General features: G+C 40.3%; 1 protein-coding gene and 1 non-coding gene across 2 annotated transcripts in view; both read right to left on the bottom strand.

Moving 5' to 3' along the window:
* spag17 (sperm associated antigen 17) overlaps positions 1-18,852 on the bottom strand; it is a 225,401-nt gene that overhangs the window by 34,201 nt on the left and 172,348 nt on the right. Inside the window, exons 44-48 of the mRNA XM_060832789.1 lie at positions 18,331-18,384; positions 16,378-16,480; positions 11,244-11,349; positions 8,023-8,136; positions 178-303 (exon numbers count right to left, since the gene is read on the bottom strand). Of these exons, the coding sequence (XP_060688772.1) occupies positions 178-303; positions 8,023-8,136; positions 11,244-11,349; positions 16,378-16,480; positions 18,331-18,384 (503 nt within the window). The remainder of the gene's footprint in view (positions 1-177; positions 304-8,022; positions 8,137-11,243; positions 11,350-16,377; positions 16,481-18,330; positions 18,385-18,852) is intronic.
* Positions 13,976-14,049, bottom strand: trnat-agu (transfer RNA threonine (anticodon AGU)). The gene has a single exon. It is a non-coding gene; the product is annotated as a tRNA-Thr (tRNA).

Raw genomic sequence — 18,852 nt, 5'->3', positions numbered from 1 at the left:
ATAACCATGGTAGATTTCCATTTTCCACCGACGTAACATATTATTTGGAAAGTCAAAATAGAGTAAAGAAAACAGTGAAGTCTTTGTTGAAGAAATAACTGGGATTGATGTGAACACTACTTAGCAGCAGTTTTGTGTTTTCTGGTCAATTCATAAATGAATTAAAAAATAATTTACCTGGAGGGGAATGCTGACACTGAGAGATTACTGCCTGTTGGATTGCATTGTTTGAATTTTGGAGGTTGCATGTATCTGTTTCTGTTCCGTGAAATGGCATTGGATATATTGGTCTATTGCTAACATCTGAAAGAAATAAATTAAAAATGATGCTTGTGTATGAAGAGTGTCTGTTATCCTAGATGCCTATTCATTTAAAAAATATTCTTTTAAGGAACTTTTATTTTGCTGTTCTTCTATTCAGGCTATTCATCTTTGCATCCAGATAATACTGATAGGCTTGTGAGATTCATGTACGTCCCCAGTTTCATTGTTACCTTGCTTTACCCTCTTTCTCCTTAAGTTTTCATCAGGAACACTCCCTATCCATTGGCTTCCATCATTTGTGCCCTTTGATTGCTTTATCAATTATTTATCTGTTTTATCTAAATGTGACCATTATTCTCCAGATTTTCATTTCTCAGGTATTGTTTGTGCATTTCTTTAACACAGAATCTTCCCTGTAATTCCTCTAACCTTGCGAAATGCACCTTGCCACCAAAACTTTGCACTATTTTGGAGGCTTAGGAAACTAAACGTCCCTCAGCAACCAGCATTTCCATGACATATTTATCTGAATTCTGATTTGAATAATTTCCCATACAGGAAGTTTATTCTCTCTTATATCTGATGTGTTGCTGGTGTTCAACCTCTGACAACGGTTTGCCTGGATTACTATTGTTAATTTCAGTTGTTTGATCATGAGAGCTTTCTTATATGCATCCTAATTATTGCACCAGAAGTGATCCACTTCCACAAAATGATTTCTGAGTTCTCAGGAATGGACCAGAAATGTTAACTCTGATTCCTCTGCACAGATGCTGCCAGACCTGCTGAGCTTTTCCAGCAGTTTCTGTTTTTGTTTCTGATTTATTTAGCATCTGCAGTTCTTTCGGTTTTTATCCACTAATTTATATTCATACATTAATTATTCATACTTTCGCTACTTTGGACTTAAAATCAATTTTATTTTTCCCCTGTATTTATGGCAAAAACAAATTGCTTTGCTACCAAAAATATAGAAGTATGTTCGCAACATCACAGAACTAATTGTTCAACTACATTTCAAGAACAAAGTTGCCAAACATGTTAATTTCCAGATTGAAGAGAAGGTGTTGGATTTTGCTTTGAAAATACTGGTGAGGCAAAACATTAGGGAATAAATCAAACAGCAACCTATGAACATACAAACATGCACTGTTAAATATGAAGATCCACAAATTATAGTCCATTTTACTCTGCCCTCTGTTCAGATGAGTTAGTCAAGTAATACCTTGGGGGACTATTATTTAAATACATGTAAATGTATGAAGTTATAGCCCTTATTAAATCCTGCTAACATAAAAAAAAGTAAATGCGAGAGCATTCTTTTTGTGGTTTTTCATGGTGTGGTAAAACTTATTTCTTGCCAAAGGACTTCTCTGACACTGAAAACCTAATGCTACCAGGGTAATAGCTCAAGTTTTTAAAATTCAATTCGTACTGAATTCATTTAACTAAGAAAACCATTTAGTTTGACTTTTATCTATGTGTCTTTGTTTTCTGTTTCCGGCAAGTTTCATTTTTCTTTCTTCTTATTTTATTTTCTGTACATAATTTATATCTGGTTTATTCTTTGGGATTTCTACTTCCTGGGTTAGATTCTGTGAGGCTATATTTGATGAATGATTAGTTTCCCAACAGTGTGGAAACAGGCCCTTTGCCCCAACAAGTCCACACCGACCCGCCGAAGAGTAACCCACCCAGACTCATTTCCCTCTGACTAATGCACCTAACGCTATGGGCAATTTAGCATGGCCAATTCACTTGACCTGCACATCTTTGGACTGTGGGAGGAAACAGGAGCACCCGGAGGAAACTCACACAGACACAGGGAGAATGTGCAACTCCACACAGACAGTTGTCCGAGGCTGAATTGAACCCAGGTTCTTGGCACTGTGAGACAGCAGGGGAGTCAACGTTTCAGGTCAGGACCTTCCATCAGTCCCGACCTGAAACATTGACTCCTCTGCTCCTCTGATGCTGCTTGACCTGCTGTGTTTTTTCCAGCTCCACACTTTATCGACTCTTGACTTTCCAGCATCTGCAAGAAGTTGACTAAATGTAACATCAAGGAGTCTCAGCAAACCTGAAATCATTGGGAATTGGTGGACAACTCTCCATTGTTTGAAGTCATGCCTAGCACAACGTTTGGTGGTTGTGGTTGTTGAACTTCACTAACACATTCTACCCTGACCTTAAATTCACCTGGACCATCTCTGACCATCTCCCTTCCCTTCCTGGACCGCTCCATCTCCATTAATGACGACCGACTTGACACTGACATTTTTTACAAACCCACTGACTCCCACAACTACCTGGATTATACCTCTTCCCACCCTTCCTCTTGCAAAAATGCTATCCTGTATTTCCAATTCCTCCGCCTCTGCCGCATCTGCTCCCAGGAGGAGCAGTTCCACCACAGAACACACCAGATGGTCTCCTTCTTTAGAGACCACAATTTCTCTTCCAACGTGGTTAAAGATGCCCTCCAACGCATCTCATCCAAATCCTGCCCCTCTGCCCTCAAACCCCACCCCTCCAACCGTAACAAGAACAAAACGCCCCTGGTGCTCACCTTCCACCCTACCAACCTTCGCATAAACCAAATCATCCGACGACATTTCCGCCACTGCCAAACGGACGCCACCACCGGGGATATATTTCCCTCCCCACCCATTTTCGCTTTCCGCAAAGACTGTTCCCTCCGTGACTACCTGGTTAGGTCCACGTCCCCCAACAACCCACCCTCCTTCCCTAGCACCCTCCCCTGCCACTGTAGAAATTGCAAAAGCTGTGCTCACACCACCTCCCTTACCTCCATCCAAGGCCCCAAAAGGAGCCTTCCACATCCATCAAGTTTCAACTGCACATCCACCAAAATCATTTATTGTATCTGTTGCTCCCAATGTGGTCTCCTCTACATTGGGAAGACTGGACACCTTCTCGCAGAGCGCTTTCAGGGAAATCTCTGGGACACCTGCACCAATCAACCACACCACCCTGTGGCCCAACATTTCCTCTACCCCTCCTATTCTGCCAAGGACATGCAGGTCCTGGGCCTCCTCCACTGCCGTTCCTTCACCACCCGAGGCCGGGAGGAAGAACGCCTCATCTTCTGCCTCAGAACACTTCAACCCCACGGCATCAATGTGGATTTCACCAGTTTCCTCATTTCCCCTTTCCCCATCTCACCCCAGCTCCAGCCTTCCAGCTCAGCACCACCCTCATGACCTGTTGTACCTGCCTATCTTCCTTTCCACCGATCCACTCCACCCTTCTCTCTGACCTATCACCTCCATCCCCACACCCATTCACCTAGTGTACTCTATGCTACTTTCTCCCCACCTCCAGCCCCCTCTCTCCACCCTGCAGGCTCCCTGCCTCTATTCCTGATGAAGGGCTTTTGCCCGAAACATTGATTTTCCTGCTCCTCGGATGCTGCCTGAACTGCTGTGCTTTACCAACACCATTCTAATTTGGACATTGTTGATAGATAGCTATCTAAGACCTACTGCATTGCTGCAAAGGATGTTTGGGGTAGATGTGTTCAGTCAGTCTGTTTTGAAATGTTATTACACACCTCTGTAACAGGGGGGATTTGAACCCGGACCTCTTGGTTCAGAGATAGGGATACTTCCACCATGCCACAAAAGCCGTAAGAGATTTTATAATCAACCTGATCAGACATGTTAAGGCTCACCTCTGAACCCAGGTCTCCTGATCCTGAGGTAGAGACACTAATGCCGCAATATTGGTAGTATTCTAGGCTGAAGCACCTTCAGCAGCTTCATAATTTACTATCCCTCCATCATTAGCTCAAGAGTGGAGTGTTTGCTAAACTCTGTAGTGGGCACTACCAAGACTGATGTAAGCAGACCACAAAGAGGCCCAATGGGTTGCTGGACCAAGTAAATTGGGGCATTTGCCAAGGGCATTTTTATCTTAAAGAGGGATGATGTAAGGGCTGTGTTTAATGGATATGTGGATAGGAAGGCAGGGTGGTTTTATCTTCTGATGGGGTGACCCTGATGGGAGAAGGGTGCCTTTCAAAGGTAGCACCATTTTCCTTCTTGGCATTTTAAAAATGTTAGAGGGAACAAAAAAATGGCTGTCCACCCCTCACATGCCAAGCATGTCATGGTATAAGGAGGGTATTCGTGCATTTAATTGACCTTATGATTTATTTATATTTGGTGGGTGAGCATATTATGGTCTCCATTTTATAGCGATGAGCTCAGGAGCGCAGGTGGTAAGGTGCTGGGCTGGGGCTTGCTCTGTTTTACATGCCCGTATGCTGAAAGGCTGCATTTCTTGTGATTGTCCTCACCACATGGCACAGAGATAGCAATTGTGCATAGCTTGGCAGTGGAAGGCAGCTGCCTGGACCAAAGATGGCATTGTTCATGTAATGTCAATGGATAGGGATGAGTCAAATTCCTTACTGTTAATTGATTGAAATAGTGGAAATTTCCCCTCCTACTAAGAAGTTCATTAAAATCATTTCAATATGAAATTTAGAATTTTGAAAGAAAACACCTCACCCAGACCCCTCCTCCTACCCTATCCCTTAAATCCTGAATTTCCAACTGTTAACCCAACAGGCCTGCACATCCTTGAACACTATGAGCAATTTAGCTAACCTGCACATATTTGAACTGTGAGAGCAAACCAGAGCAACCAGAAGAAACCCATGCAGACATGGGGAGAATGTGCAAACTCCACACAGACAATTGCCTGAGGGTGGAATCAAATCTGGGTTCCTGGTGCTGTGAGGCACCATGACGCCTTGCCACTGCCCCTGTCTGCGTATATGCTGGTAACAATTACTCATTTGCTGAACACACCAAGCAGAAGCATGTAATGTCCACCATATTGTTTTTCACATCAGCACAGAATGCAGAGGTAATATTTAAGCAATTAGGAGAGTTGGATAAAACTAATTGAGATAAATATGTTTAATCAACTCAATAAAAGTTGCTGGACAAATGATATGTCACAGCTACAACACACGGTGGCTCTAGATACAATGGCAAACCACGACAACCACATCTGTGATAAGCGTCGGTAGCTTGAGAAGGCCAAACTACAGATATTACATGCATCAGAGAAATTTTTGTAGGCTGCCAAACCATACTGATAATGTATATGCCAGTATAAATCAGGAAACTGCAGCTGTGTGCATTGATGAGAGAGCACAGTCATCATAGGGAACTTCAATTAACATGTAGGCTGTGTAAATCTAATTTATACTAATGTTATAGAGGATATATTTTTCAAATGTATGCACAATGGTTTTCTAGAACACTACTTCTCGGACCCAACTTGGAACAGGTATTCCCAATCAGTATTGTGGAATGAGAATAAGCTTGTTGTAAAGGGACAATTAAGAAAGCATGATTACATTATGATTTGGAGGTGCCAGTATTGGACTGGAGTGTACAAAGTTAAAAATCAAACACAAGGTTATTGTACAACTGGTTTATTTGGAAATACTAGCTTTCCAAACACTGCTCCTTTATCAGGTGGTTGTGGAGTATAAGGTTATAGGACACAGAATTTATAGCAAAAGTTTACAGTGTGATGTAACTGAAATTATATATTGAAAAAGACCTGGATTGTTTGTTAAGTCTCTCATCTTTTAGAATGGACATGTTGGTTTCAGTTCTATCATAGGTAAATTCCAGAACTTTCTCAAAGTTACATTCTCAAGTGAACTTTAACAACAGGTGCCATGTTAGCCTAGATAATGCATTGAAGGTGTAAGGTGCCCTGTGTGAGGCTGTCTGTGCCCCAATGTTCAGACTGATTCTAATCTAAAAAAGGGATTTATAGAATCTTACATGGGTTCATGCAAATTAAAGTGTAATTCTGCAAGTACAATTCACCTCACAAACTTCTGTGTGCACGCACGTGCGGAGGAGTTGGGAGTGTCTGTGGGAGAGTGTGTGTATGTGTATGACTGTGAGTAAAGATGGTCTAAGTCTGTGAGAAGGTGCGTGTGAGAGTATGGGGGTGTATGTGTGAGCATATGAGAGAGAGTCTGCGTGAGTGTATGGGTCTGCAGGAGTGTGTGTGTGTGTGTGTGTGTGTGTGTGTGTGTGTGTGTGTGTGTGTGTGTGTGTGTGTGTGTGAAGTAGTGCAGTGGGGTCACCTGTAGTGTGAGGTGAACCTAAGGTCCCAGTTGAGGCCATCCCCATGGGTACTGAGCTGGGCTATCAGCCCCTGCTCAGCCATTTACATTAAATTTGAAAGTGCTCTGGTCTTAAATCCAAAAAAAGGCAACATGGATGATTGAGAAACTATGTTAAAAGGGTTTCAGATAAACAGGCAATGGCTAATATTTAAATAACTAATAAACAGTATATAAAAAAAATCCTTTAATGCACGAAAACCTAAAACACCAAATTTTCAAACTATGGCTCATGAAAGACATCAAGACCTGAATTACATCAAAAAGGCTCATAAAGCTGCCAAAGAAATAGTAAGCCCAAGGATTGGGAAGATGTTAGAATTCTGCTCTGGAGAATTCACTCTTTATGTCTGTGATATAAACAGCAATAGAAAGAGAAAGGAAACTGGTGTATATTTGAGATAATTGCCCAGTTATAACAAACTCCTCTGTGAATATTTATTGGTTTACATTTTATTCATTCTCCTTTAATTTATTTAATTATTCAACATGATCCCAAATGTTTATTATCTTAAATGGTTACATTTATATTTTAAAACATGGTTCAGACATTATCAGCCTATTAAAATGATTAAACTTGATGAGTTTTCAACCTGATTCTGATATCATTATCTGACTTAGTTAAATTTAACTTTGTAACATGATCTTGTTCATGCCTACCTTCTTATTTTTTTTTCAAATTTCTATAACTTCTTAATATGATCCATTCATATTTATGTTTTTAAAAATTTTGAAAATAACCATGAGTATAAAAATTATGTACTTTTGAAAAAACCTTGTGGGTGTGCCTTTTGCCAATGTCATTTTGGATTTCGAGAGTTGGCTTCTACTCACACCACCATAGTCTTATCCTTTACACCTCCATTAAAGTAATATGCAGAGCTATGTTTGGGCCCACATGACATCCCTAATATCTCAGAAAAGTTATGAGTAAGAGCTTCAGATTAAGTCAATTGGATTTTGTAATGCATCGAGGTACAGGCTTGGTGGTGTTGGAGGTGCAGGGCTACAAAATTGCTGAGGATTGGTGGGATGGATTGTCTTTGGTTTCACACAGCCAATACCATTTCACTAGCACTGACGCAGCCACCCCCAGACCCCAATTACCTGTTCAGGGCAGCATCCTCCCCATGCACCCTTTTCTTCCAGGTGCAATGTCAGCAAAGGCCATCTGATTGACTGGGAGCAGTTCTCTTGGGTGGTTGTCCTTTAAAGGCAGCACAGTTTTTCCAGCAAATGATTCATTAATTGATCAGTCTATAATGCTGTTGTGAATCTGGCTAACAATTTAGACAGAGTCATCCTTGGCTTTCCGACCTGTCTACTTGGATACCACATAAAATTAAAATTCAGCCTACTCTTTGAGCATTGATTGAGGTTAACAGTGAGAACCACTTTAGTACTGACTGCAAAATTAGGGCCAATATTTACCAAAGGCATATTTTCCCAGGTAATAAAGAAAAAAATTAAGACTGAACATATTATTGATGAAATGTGAATGATGAGTCACTGTAGCCTTATGCAGTCTCTTCAACAATATCGTAGATTTGCAAATAGTTTGCTGAACAAATTACCTTCTATGGCATATTGAGAAGGAGAAATTACATGCTGTGTTGAGTTATCTGATCTTTTGTCTGTGTCTGTCCTTGTGTGAACTGGCATTGGATATGTTGATTGGTTACTAATATCTGACAAAATAAGAAATGTTAGTTAACAATGCTTTTCTGAAACAAGAGACCGTTAGCCTATATACTTCACCTGATGAAGGAGCAATACACTGAAAACTTGTGATTTTAAATATATCTGTTGGACTATAACCGGTGTCATGAGACTTCTAACTTTGTCCAACCCAGTCCAACACCGGCATCTCTACAGGAAGCCAATATACTTATCATACTTGCAGAGGTGAACAATTCCAGTCAAAAGTACATTTTCTCCTTTTTCTTTATACCTAAAGTAGGAATTTGGCAATATAAAAAAAAAATTACGATTCAAATTTGTATTGGCCTGACTGTTTTTGCTTTTTTAAAAACTCCTTGCCCCTCGATGTGAACTAAATGTGTGTGCAGAGTTAGAAGCCAAAATGCCATGATGCTCTAGACAATGACATGTGGTAAGCATGCTCTAGTTATTTTATCCTTCTCCATTTGTTTTTCAAATGTTTGTGGAATAACTCATACTAAAATACTTGAAATTAGTCCTTTATCCACATAAATCAATGTAAAAGGTGAAAATTACCGGCACAACACTTGAAAGAGCAGAGCTGAAGATCTAAACTAAAAGAAACTTCATTCTGTTCAAAGTTTGTGAAAAGATTTGTAGCTCGGGTGCTCATTGTTGTGGTTCTGTTCGCCGAGCTGGGAATTTGTGTTGCAGACGTTTTGTCCCCTGTCTAGGTGTCATCCTCAGTGCTTGGGAGCCTCCTGTGAAGTGCTTCTGTGATCTTTCCTCTGCCATTTGTAGTGGTTTGAATCTGCCGCTTCCGGTTGTCAGTTCCAGCTGTCTGTTGCAGTGGTCGGTATATTGGGTCCAGGTCGATGTGCTTATTGATTGAATCTGTGGATGAGTGCCATGCCTCTAGGAATTTCCTGGCTGTTCTCTGTTTGGCTTGTCCTATAATATTAGTGTCTATTATAGTGTCACAAACCAACAGCCACTCTCAGACAACAACTCACCAGAACGAAGGACCCGATGAGCATGAGCAAAACCAATGTAGTGTATAAAATCCCATGCAAGGACTGCACAAAACACTACATAGGACAAACAGGAAGACAGCTAATGATCTGCATCCATGAACACCAACCTGCCATGAAACGACACGACCAGCTATTCTTAGTAGCCACACACGCAGATGACAAGCAACATGAATTCTACTGGGACAACACTACTATTATAGGACAAGCTAAACAGAGAACAGCCAGGGAATTCCTAGAGGCATGGCACTCATCCACAGATTCAATCAATAAGCACATCGACCTGGACCCAGTATACCAGCCACTGCAACAGACAGCTGGAACTGACAACCGGAAGCGGCAGATTCAAACCACTACAAACGGCAGAGGAAAGATCACAGAAGCGCTTCACAGGAAGCTCCCAAGCACTGAGGATGTCACCTAGACTGGGGACGAAACGTCTGCAATACAAATTCCCAGCTTGGCGAACAGAACCACAACAACTTCATTCTGTGTTTAGTTCCATGAAAATTTAAGTAATCCAAGGTTTTATTCAATTTGTTTATGAGATCTGTCATGGGAAAGGAGCATCATTTATTGCCAATCCTTAGTTGGTATTGAGAAGGTGGTTGTAAGCTGCCTTCTTAAACCACTGAAGTCCACCAAATGTGTGTCGACTCACAAAGCTGTTAGGGTGGGAGCTCCAGGATTATGACCTAATGACAGTGAAGGAACAGTGATATAGTTCCAAATAAAGTTGTGTGTGGTTGGAGGGGAACTTGCAATGTGGTTATGTTCATTTTTCATTTGCTGTTCTTGTCCTTCTGGATAGTAATGGTCATTGGTTTGGAAGGTGCTGTCTGAGGAGCCTTATCAATTTCTGCAGTACATCTTGTGATTGAGACACCCTGCTGATACTGAGTTAGTGGTGGAGGGACTGCATGTTTGAGTATATGATGCTAATCGAGTTTTTCTGCTTTGACCAGCTGCAGTAATGTGCCAGTGATGTAGTTACCAGATTCTGCCCATTGAGGTGGATGTGAGCTAGCGGAGAGTGCAGGAGAAAACCCTGCTTGTTCATCCTCTGAGGGTTCAGTGACTTCTTCTTGAGATATTGAAGAGGAACTGATAGGTGAGGGACTGGTCTCTTTGGGGCAGAGGCTGCATGGTGCCATTGGCATCTGCTTAAGAGAAGATGGGGACCAAATTGTATAACAGGGACTGAAGGTTGAGCATGTTAAGAACACGTCCACAGTGGTGGTAATAGGATAACAGTACAGCATAGCATAATGAAACATATTTAGTTGCCTCGACTTCGAGATTCAGGAATCTGCAGCTCAGCAGTCTCAGAACATTAGCCTTGGTAGGATGCATGTGCAATGGCAGACTTAGGGTGAACTTGAGGTAAATTACCCTTGCAGAGCACAGAGGTTGATGACCTTATGGCATTACTCTGCCTTTCTTCTGCCCATGGAATTAGCACTTGGGAGGCTATTTCTGATCACACTGGCAATTTCTGGTCCTGAGGAATGAGGACAGTCCTCTTCTCTACTGCCCTTCCCACCAGGATTCAAGATCCCTGTCCACAAACTAGGTTGCCAAATACCCTTTCTCAGCTACCTCCTTTCAAATTGTGGTCAAGTAATACACTTGAAATGATAGTTTCTGGCTTGCAGCATTTGAACTAGTGTGTAGCAGGGGTTTAAATAAGGTTCCTCCAGCATCACTGCATGAAGACCCCAGCAGCAGTAGGCACTTCCGCTTCTGCGATCTTGTGATTTAACAAGCAGTGTCGCTTGGATGCATAATTGCAGAGGTGAACAGCAGAAGACTGATGAGACAAGTTGCCATGGCCCACAGAGGGGACCCTCAATTAAACTAGCCAAAAATTACACATTTCCAAAATATGGGAAAATTCAGCTCATTTTCTTCTAATCTTATGGTAGTTTCACCTCAACCAAATAAAATGTTTCAGGATTTCTCTAATTCTATATACTTCAAAGTACGCCTAGAAATAAAGATGCTGAAATTTAACTTTACATGAGAATTACACTATTTCAACATAAGATAATAATTCAAAGGAGATCAGATCAATTGATTATAGTTAAGTATCATGAGTTTACCTGCATCTGTATCAGGTGAAGCTGAAAATAAATCCTTAAATACCTCTGGAACCTTTATCTTCTGATTAATTTGAAATGACTCTGATAAATCGTCCGTATCAAGCCCCTGTACAAAATAATTTGTGATAATGTAAGACTTGTACAGATTTCAGTATTGAAGTTGAACAATGTAAAACAGAACACAAGTTGAAATGTATTTGGGATGCACTGTGAATCAAGAAATATTTTAATTGAATTACTAGTTGAATTACTGCTCTATCTCATGGCCAATATTTTCTGCACAGAAGCACAGAGTAGTTACCATAATTGAACAGTGAAGGTAGAGGTGCAGAATTATTGGACCTTAAGATTTGTTTCCATTAACTTGGCAATGCAAAAATAATGAATTAAGATCAGACCACTCTGACGCAAAGAAGTTGAGAACTATGGTGGAAACTCAAACAGAAATCAGATTTACATAGCGGGGGTGTGGGTTAAAAGATCAGAAGTCAAGTTAGGATGGGAAGAGATTGAAGGTCAAATGGAGAGGATGGCATTGATCACAGTGGGAAAGAGGGCCGAACCTTTTGCAGTGAGGTACCGAATGCAGGGTGTGTTTCTGACTCTCTTGGTCAAACGTGATGTCCTGCTAATCCTGGCTCCACAACCGTATATATTTATTTAATAAAACATTTAATTTTGTTGGTTGCAGCCTACTTGGCTTTCCCAAGGTCTTGTTTTATTGCTTGGATATTTAGAGCTTAGGTCTTGATCATTTGGTCCCTTAATGGAAATTGCTGGGGCCTAACATCTGTTTCAGACATGAACATTGCAAAATTGTACTTCTTCTTTTCCCAATTTGGCAGATTCTGGCTGAAGATATGTGCACGCTTCTGCCCTATCACCTTAGGTTATAGTATATTTAGAAGCCAGAGCATTTGGAGAAAAAAGTAGTGATATCTTGAAAAGTATTCATATTACAGAGGAGGTGGTGTTGGTTGTCTTAAATCACATAAAAGTGGATAATCCCGAGAGCTGATCAGGTGTATCCCAGAACTTTGAGGGAAGCTAGGGAAGTGATTGCTGGGCCCCTTGCTGAGATATTTGTATCAATAGCCATGGGTAAGGTGCTGGAAGACTGGAAGGTGGCCAATGTGGTGCCATTATTTAAGAAAGGTGGTAAGGAAAACCCAAAGAACTATAGACTGGTGAGCCTGATTTTTGTGGGCAAGTTTTTGGAGAGGATTCTGAGGACAGGATTTACAGGTATTTGGAAAGGCAAGGACTGATTAGGGATAGTCAACATGGCTTTGTGTGTGGAAAATCATGTTTCACTAACTTGATTGAGTTTTGAATAAGTAACAAAGAGGATTGTTGAGGGCGGAGTGGTGGACATGATCTATGTGAACTTCAGCAAGGTCTTCAACAATGTTCCACATGGTAGACTGGTTAGCGAGGTTAGACCACATGGAATTGAAGGAGAGCTAGCCATTTGGATACAAAATTGGCTTGAAGTTGGGATTCAGTGGGTGGTAGTGGAGGGTTGCTTTTCAGACTGGAAGCCTGTGGCCAACAGTGTACTGCAAGGATTGGTGGTGGCTCCACTGTTTTTTGTCATTTATGTAAATAATTTGGATGTGAAAATAAGACAAATGGTTAGTATGTTTGCAGATGACACCAAAATTAGTGGTGTAATGAACAGTGAAGAAGGTATCTCAGGGTACAATGGGACCTTGATCAGATGGGTAAATGGGCTAAGGAATGGCAGATGGAGTTTAATTTAGATAAATATGAAGTATTGCATTTTAGTAAATGTTAGGGTCCTGGGAATCATTGTTGAACAGAGAGACCTTGATTTGCAGTTGCTTAATTCCTTGAAGGTGTTGTCACAGGTAGACAGGGTAGTGAAGAAGGCATTTGATATACTTGCCTTTATTGGTAATGCATTGAGTACAGGAGCCTGGGTGTCATGTTATGAATGTATGGGACATTGGTAAGGCCACATTTGGAATACTGTGTTCAGTTCTGGTCTCCCTGCTTTGGAAAAGTGGTTAAACTTGAAAGGGTCCAGAAAAGATTTACAAGGATGTTGTCAAGATTGGAGCATTTGAGTTATATGGAGAGGCTGAATAGGCTGGGGCCATTTTTCCTGGAGCACCAGAGGCTAAGGGGTGACCTTACAGTTGTTTATAAAATCATGAAGGGCAGGGATAGGGTGTATAACCAAGATCTTTTTTACACAGGAAAGGGAGTCCAAACATAGAAGGCATAGTTTAAGGTGAGAGGGGAAAGTTATTAAGGGGATCCAAAGGGAAACTTTTTCACACAGAGGGTAGTGTATATAGGGAATAAGCTGCCAGAGGAAGTGGTGGGGCAGGTCCAATTACAACATTTAAAAGGCATCTGGATGGTTACATGAATAGGAAGGGTTTAGAGCGATATGAGCCAAATGGTACTAGACTATTTTGGGATATCTGGTTGTTATGGATGAATTGGACTGAAAGGTTTGTTTCCATGCTGTACAACTCGATAACTCAGCAATTGTTTGTCGGTAAAACAAAAAGCCAACATCAGTTTTGTTTGGCAAATTACTAGCATTGAGGTTCATACATTGAGTCTTTCTCCTGAACTCTACTCTATTAAATTTCTGAGAAGGAATACATGAATGTATCATACATAGAACATAGAACAGTACAGCACAGAACAGGCCCTTCAGCCCACGATGCTGTGCCGACCGTTAAATTCGAAGACAAAGGCACCGCTGAGATTCGAACTCAGGATCTCCTGTTTACTAGATAGGTGCTTTAACCAACTAAGCCATGGCGCCTAAATTATCCTGCACTGAAAACAGACAAAGGTCAATGTGAAGCCACTGGAATCTGGCAAATCATGCTCCTGAATTGAGAATATGTTTTCTTGATGACCAGAAGCTACAGACTAGCTTTTAGGCTAATGTAAAGTCAGGGTTTTCAATGTTTACTTGCAACAGCTCCAATAAAAATGGGAACCTTCTCATCAGCAGTGTCAGCATATAGCCTAAAGGGAGGGAAATTCAATTTAATGGTTGCAGTGCAGTTTTTAAAAATTAAAATGTTGAATAAAATTCTCCTGAGAACATTAAACTGCTCTAACATTCTGTGCACAGTGATCATGATATTAATATTCAGTTCTGGAAGTCACTGGTGCACATGAACATTGCAGGCCTATGCAACCAGAAAAAAAAATTAGAGGAAACACTGTTTGTCACATGGGAATCATGACTTTCTTCCACTCAAGTTTCAACATCAAGCTCAGGAAAGATATTGCCTTTCAAATCTTCAGAAAATTCCAAACTACAACACAACCAATGAAATACTATTGAATTATAGTCGATGTTATGAGAATATAGTCGTCAGATTGATCACGGTGCAGTTCCACAAACAAAACAGAGAACTTGAGGATGCTGGAAATGAGGAACAAAAACAGAAATTGCTGGCAAAATTCAGTAGGTCTGGAGCATTTGTGGAGAGAAAGCAGAGTTAACATTTCAGGTGCGGTGACCCTTCTTCAGAAGTGATTGAGGATAGGAAAAGGAGAAGGTTAGTATACGTGCTGAAAATGAGGTGGGCAAGGGGGAGGACTAAATGATAGGTTTAAATGGAGCCCAGAGAGAGGGAACAACTGTTGGGTAGACAGAGGAATGGATAAAGGCTACCCTGGAAGAATGAATTGCTGCTAATGGGGACCACTAGTAGCTGACAATGAGTTGTTGTGATAGCAGCCCATATAATGACAAGGTCCGGTGTGTGGGGCAAGGTGCTTAGGTCCTAAAATTATTGAACTCGATATTGAGATATTGAGTCCTGAAGCTGAAAGGTCCACAAGTGGAAAATAAGGTGATGTCCTTTCAGCTTGCGCTGAGCTTAACTGAAGCACTACAGCATGCTTGAGACAGAGACGTTGGCCAGAGAACAGAGTGGTCTGTTGGAGTAGACAATAGGAAGCTAAGGATAATTTTTGTGCACAGAATGTAGGTGTTCTACAGAGCTGTTACCCAGTCTGTATATCGTTTCCCCAATGTGGAGCAGACCACATTGTGAGCATAGAATACAGTAGACTAGATTGAATGAAGTGCAGTTAAATTGCTGCTTCACCTAGAAGATATGTCTGGGGCATTGGGTAGTAAGGAGGGATAATGTAGAGAGGCAAGTATTATAGGAGTAAGGGGCGGTGTTGGAAGTGGAGAAGGAATGAACCTAGGTATCCCAGAAGGAATAGTGCCTGTGGAAGGCTGACAAGGGAGGGAAGGGGAATGTGTGTCTGGTGGTGGTTACCCATTGGGGATAGCAGAAATGATGGCTAATGATCCTTTGGAATTGAATGCTGGTGGGATGGTACATGAGGACCTGGGGACCCCTATTGCTGTTCTGGGAGGAAAGAGAAGGAGGGAGGGTGAAAGTACAGGTGTTTTATCAGAAATGTCACGTGGTGGTGGGGAATCCTCAGTTCAGAAAGAAGGTGGACATTTGGGAGGCCCCTTGTCGAAACTTGCATCATCAAAACAGAAACATGGAGATAGAGAAACTGGGAGATGGGATAATTTTTAAATAAAGTTTTAAAGGAAGCAGTTGTGAGGATATAAATTCAAGTAACTGTGGGAGTCAGTGAGTTTGTAGTGGATATTGGTGGCCAGCCTAGCCCCACTGACTCACACAGTTACTTTGACTTGGATTGTGAAGTACACTCACCTTGCTATAACACTAGACCACTGAGTTTAGTTGCAAGCCACGCTTGTAAGGAATATGGTTCAACTTAATCTCAATTCTCCAAACTGCATTCCCCCCAACAGCTGCTGTTAACTGAAAATGCAGAGCTGTCCCCTGTATGCCCCAAATAACCCTTACTCATTAGTGTAGTATCTTTCTTAGAGAATTACAGTAAACTTGTGAAGTGTGGACTATCATTTCTATGATCCTAGTGACTTCCCCTGAAAATCTTAATAGTTCTTGGTTTGCTTTCAATTATCAGGAGTATGGTTGAGGTTTTTAAGCAGAAAGATTCAATTTGTTCTCTTTTGATCAATCAGATACTGAATATATATTTATTATGTCATCCTTTTCTGATCAATGAGAAAAGCAGTTATACACAGACTGAAAAAGGAGAACTGAAAAAATACCTGAGCTGAGTCCAAGGCTTTGTTCATATCAGACTGAAAGTATGATGGGACAATCATGTTCTTAAGGGCTAGTTTGGTTCCTTTTACTTCATCAAGCTCTTGCCTGTCAGTGCAAAATTACAGCTGTTATAAACTATACTAACACATCTAATGTCAGTTACACTTAGTGACAATATCCAGAAGTACACACTTTAAGGTGATCATTGGTCAGAATTGACAGTATCAAATCGTTGGAAGTTTTATAGTCTTTTTGCAAAGCAATCTTGAAATAGTCTTCCTAATAATCATTTCTGACAACTAATGATCAAGTCACTTATCAAAATAATTTGTTAATTCTTAATTTGTTCATTGCACATTAGTATATGTATGGGAAATCATGATTAGTGCTGAATGCAAGCAAACTCACAACTTAAGTACTGAGTACCACACAGAAATGTAAAACAATGATTGCTAATAGTCTAGGATAAAAGAGAATATCCTTTTATTGTTACATGTATTCAATGTAAAATACAGTGAAAACTGTGTACCATTGCCATACAAAGGTGCCATTCACATTAACTTAAAATAATTTTTTTAAAAATTACATATGTAGTAGCACTGCTAAAAATATCAAAACAAGTATTTAGTATTACTATTCTAGTTTTATTCCATGTAAGGAAGAAGGGTTGGGAAAATTCAAAACGTTGACTTAGGCTTGATTTGTTTCATGTGAATTCTGATTACTTTGAACTCAAAATCTAAACTATGAGACCTTTGGTCAACATGGGGACTTGCATGTGTATTCTATACCAATTGTAAACGTTGCTACTTTTGATTCTCAGTAGTATGCTATGTAGAGCACAGAGGAAATGTAGAGGAAAAAAAGGTGGGAACAGTGACTTGAACAGTAAGATATTTGTTTTTATTCATTCATGGGGTGTGGATGCTAGTGGCAAACCAGCACTTATTTTGCAATCGTGAATTCCCTGATGTAGCCGGTTCTGAGCCACTACCTGTTAAATGTTTTTGAGACATACAGTGCTATAAGGATGAGAATGCTAGATTACAAATGAGTGTAAAAGACATATCATAATAGTCAGATGAGGGTAAATTTAGACTAGTATGTGAGCCCATTCAATGTGGCTTGTTTCAAGCCAGTTCTCTTTTAAACACAGGCCAAATACTGTAGTTAGTACCATGTGGTTACTCAGTAAGATGATGTGGAATTGACAAATCAAGCTGTCAATTCTTTGCTGATTGCAAATGACCATTTCTAAGTACTTAGTTTAAGCCAACACAAAAAAACATTTGTATTTGTTGTGCATTCCAACTGATTTTGGTAAGATACAAACACACATAAGGGTATCTTCGTGCAGAAAAGGAGGAGATTGTATGCAAAATCATTAGTTCAAGGGGTTTGATAATTAGGTCCAGAATCAAGTTGGAAGTTGCTTGCATTCAAATATCATCACGTAATCCTATATATGCTTGCCATATGACAGTGTTTCAAACTTTCTTGCTGTCTTTAAGTAGCTATTCCATCTCTAATTGATTCTCCAGTTCCCAGTATAAGGAATTGCATTACTTATACAAAGTGTGTACCATAATTATTAAAATTTGTTGGTTTCACTGTGGCTTTGTGGAGTTGATGGAGCCAATGCGAAAGGTCTTGGCATTTGCACTGGGATTGACAATTTTTTTTTGCAGTTAAAAATAAATTTAGCTGGGGGCCACGTAGCAGAATGTTTTGATAGGTTTGAAAAATCTACTGTTATTTCGAATGGTTAAGTATGGAATAAGAAGAAATAGTTAACATTCTGGAGGAACTATATAACTGACATCTATGATTGATTTGGAAAGCCTTAGCTTTATGATTTGTGTGGAACAGCTCCCAGTTTTCCATCATATTTTATTTACATTGGCACCTTCTTTAGTTCCTTACAAACTGACTTTCTTTGTTTGGCTTGCTATTACCTGTATTTTTCTAATTTTTGTGGCCACTGAGATGTCTGCTTCCGCTCTTTATTGCTGCATGAAAGGAGAGAGAAATCAAGTTATAGCATATTAAAATTACTGATATATTCATGTGTAATTCATGATAGGTGTGCTCCGGTTGGAAAGTGTTTTCTGTAAGTAAACTGTGCAAATGAATAAATGCTTATCTTCTTGGTACTTAAAAAAAAACAAGCACAGGGAGCAATAACCAGAGTAATATGGATGAAGGAATGTTTTGCTAAAAGGAAGTATAGAATAGGGATAAATAGGAGATTTTCAGGTTGGCACGCCTGATTGGAGTGCCATTGAAATCAGTTCTGAGCCCTCAACTATTTACAAACTATGTCAATGACTTGGATATTGGCAATGACTGCATGGTAGCTAGATTTGTTGATGATGCCAAGATAGGCAAGAAAAGTTTATTGTCAAGAGGTGGTGGAGAGTCTGAACAGCAATATGAGAGGACAAACACTTGACAGCTGGCATTTAGTAGAAAAGTAT

The sequence above is a fragment of the Hemiscyllium ocellatum genome, chromosome 12 (assembly GCF_020745735.1).
Source record: "Hemiscyllium ocellatum isolate sHemOce1 chromosome 12, sHemOce1.pat.X.cur, whole genome shotgun sequence".
NCBI lineage: Eukaryota > Metazoa > Chordata > Chondrichthyes > Orectolobiformes > Hemiscylliidae > Hemiscyllium > Hemiscyllium ocellatum.
This window is presented reverse-complemented; position numbering and strand designations above follow the sequence as displayed.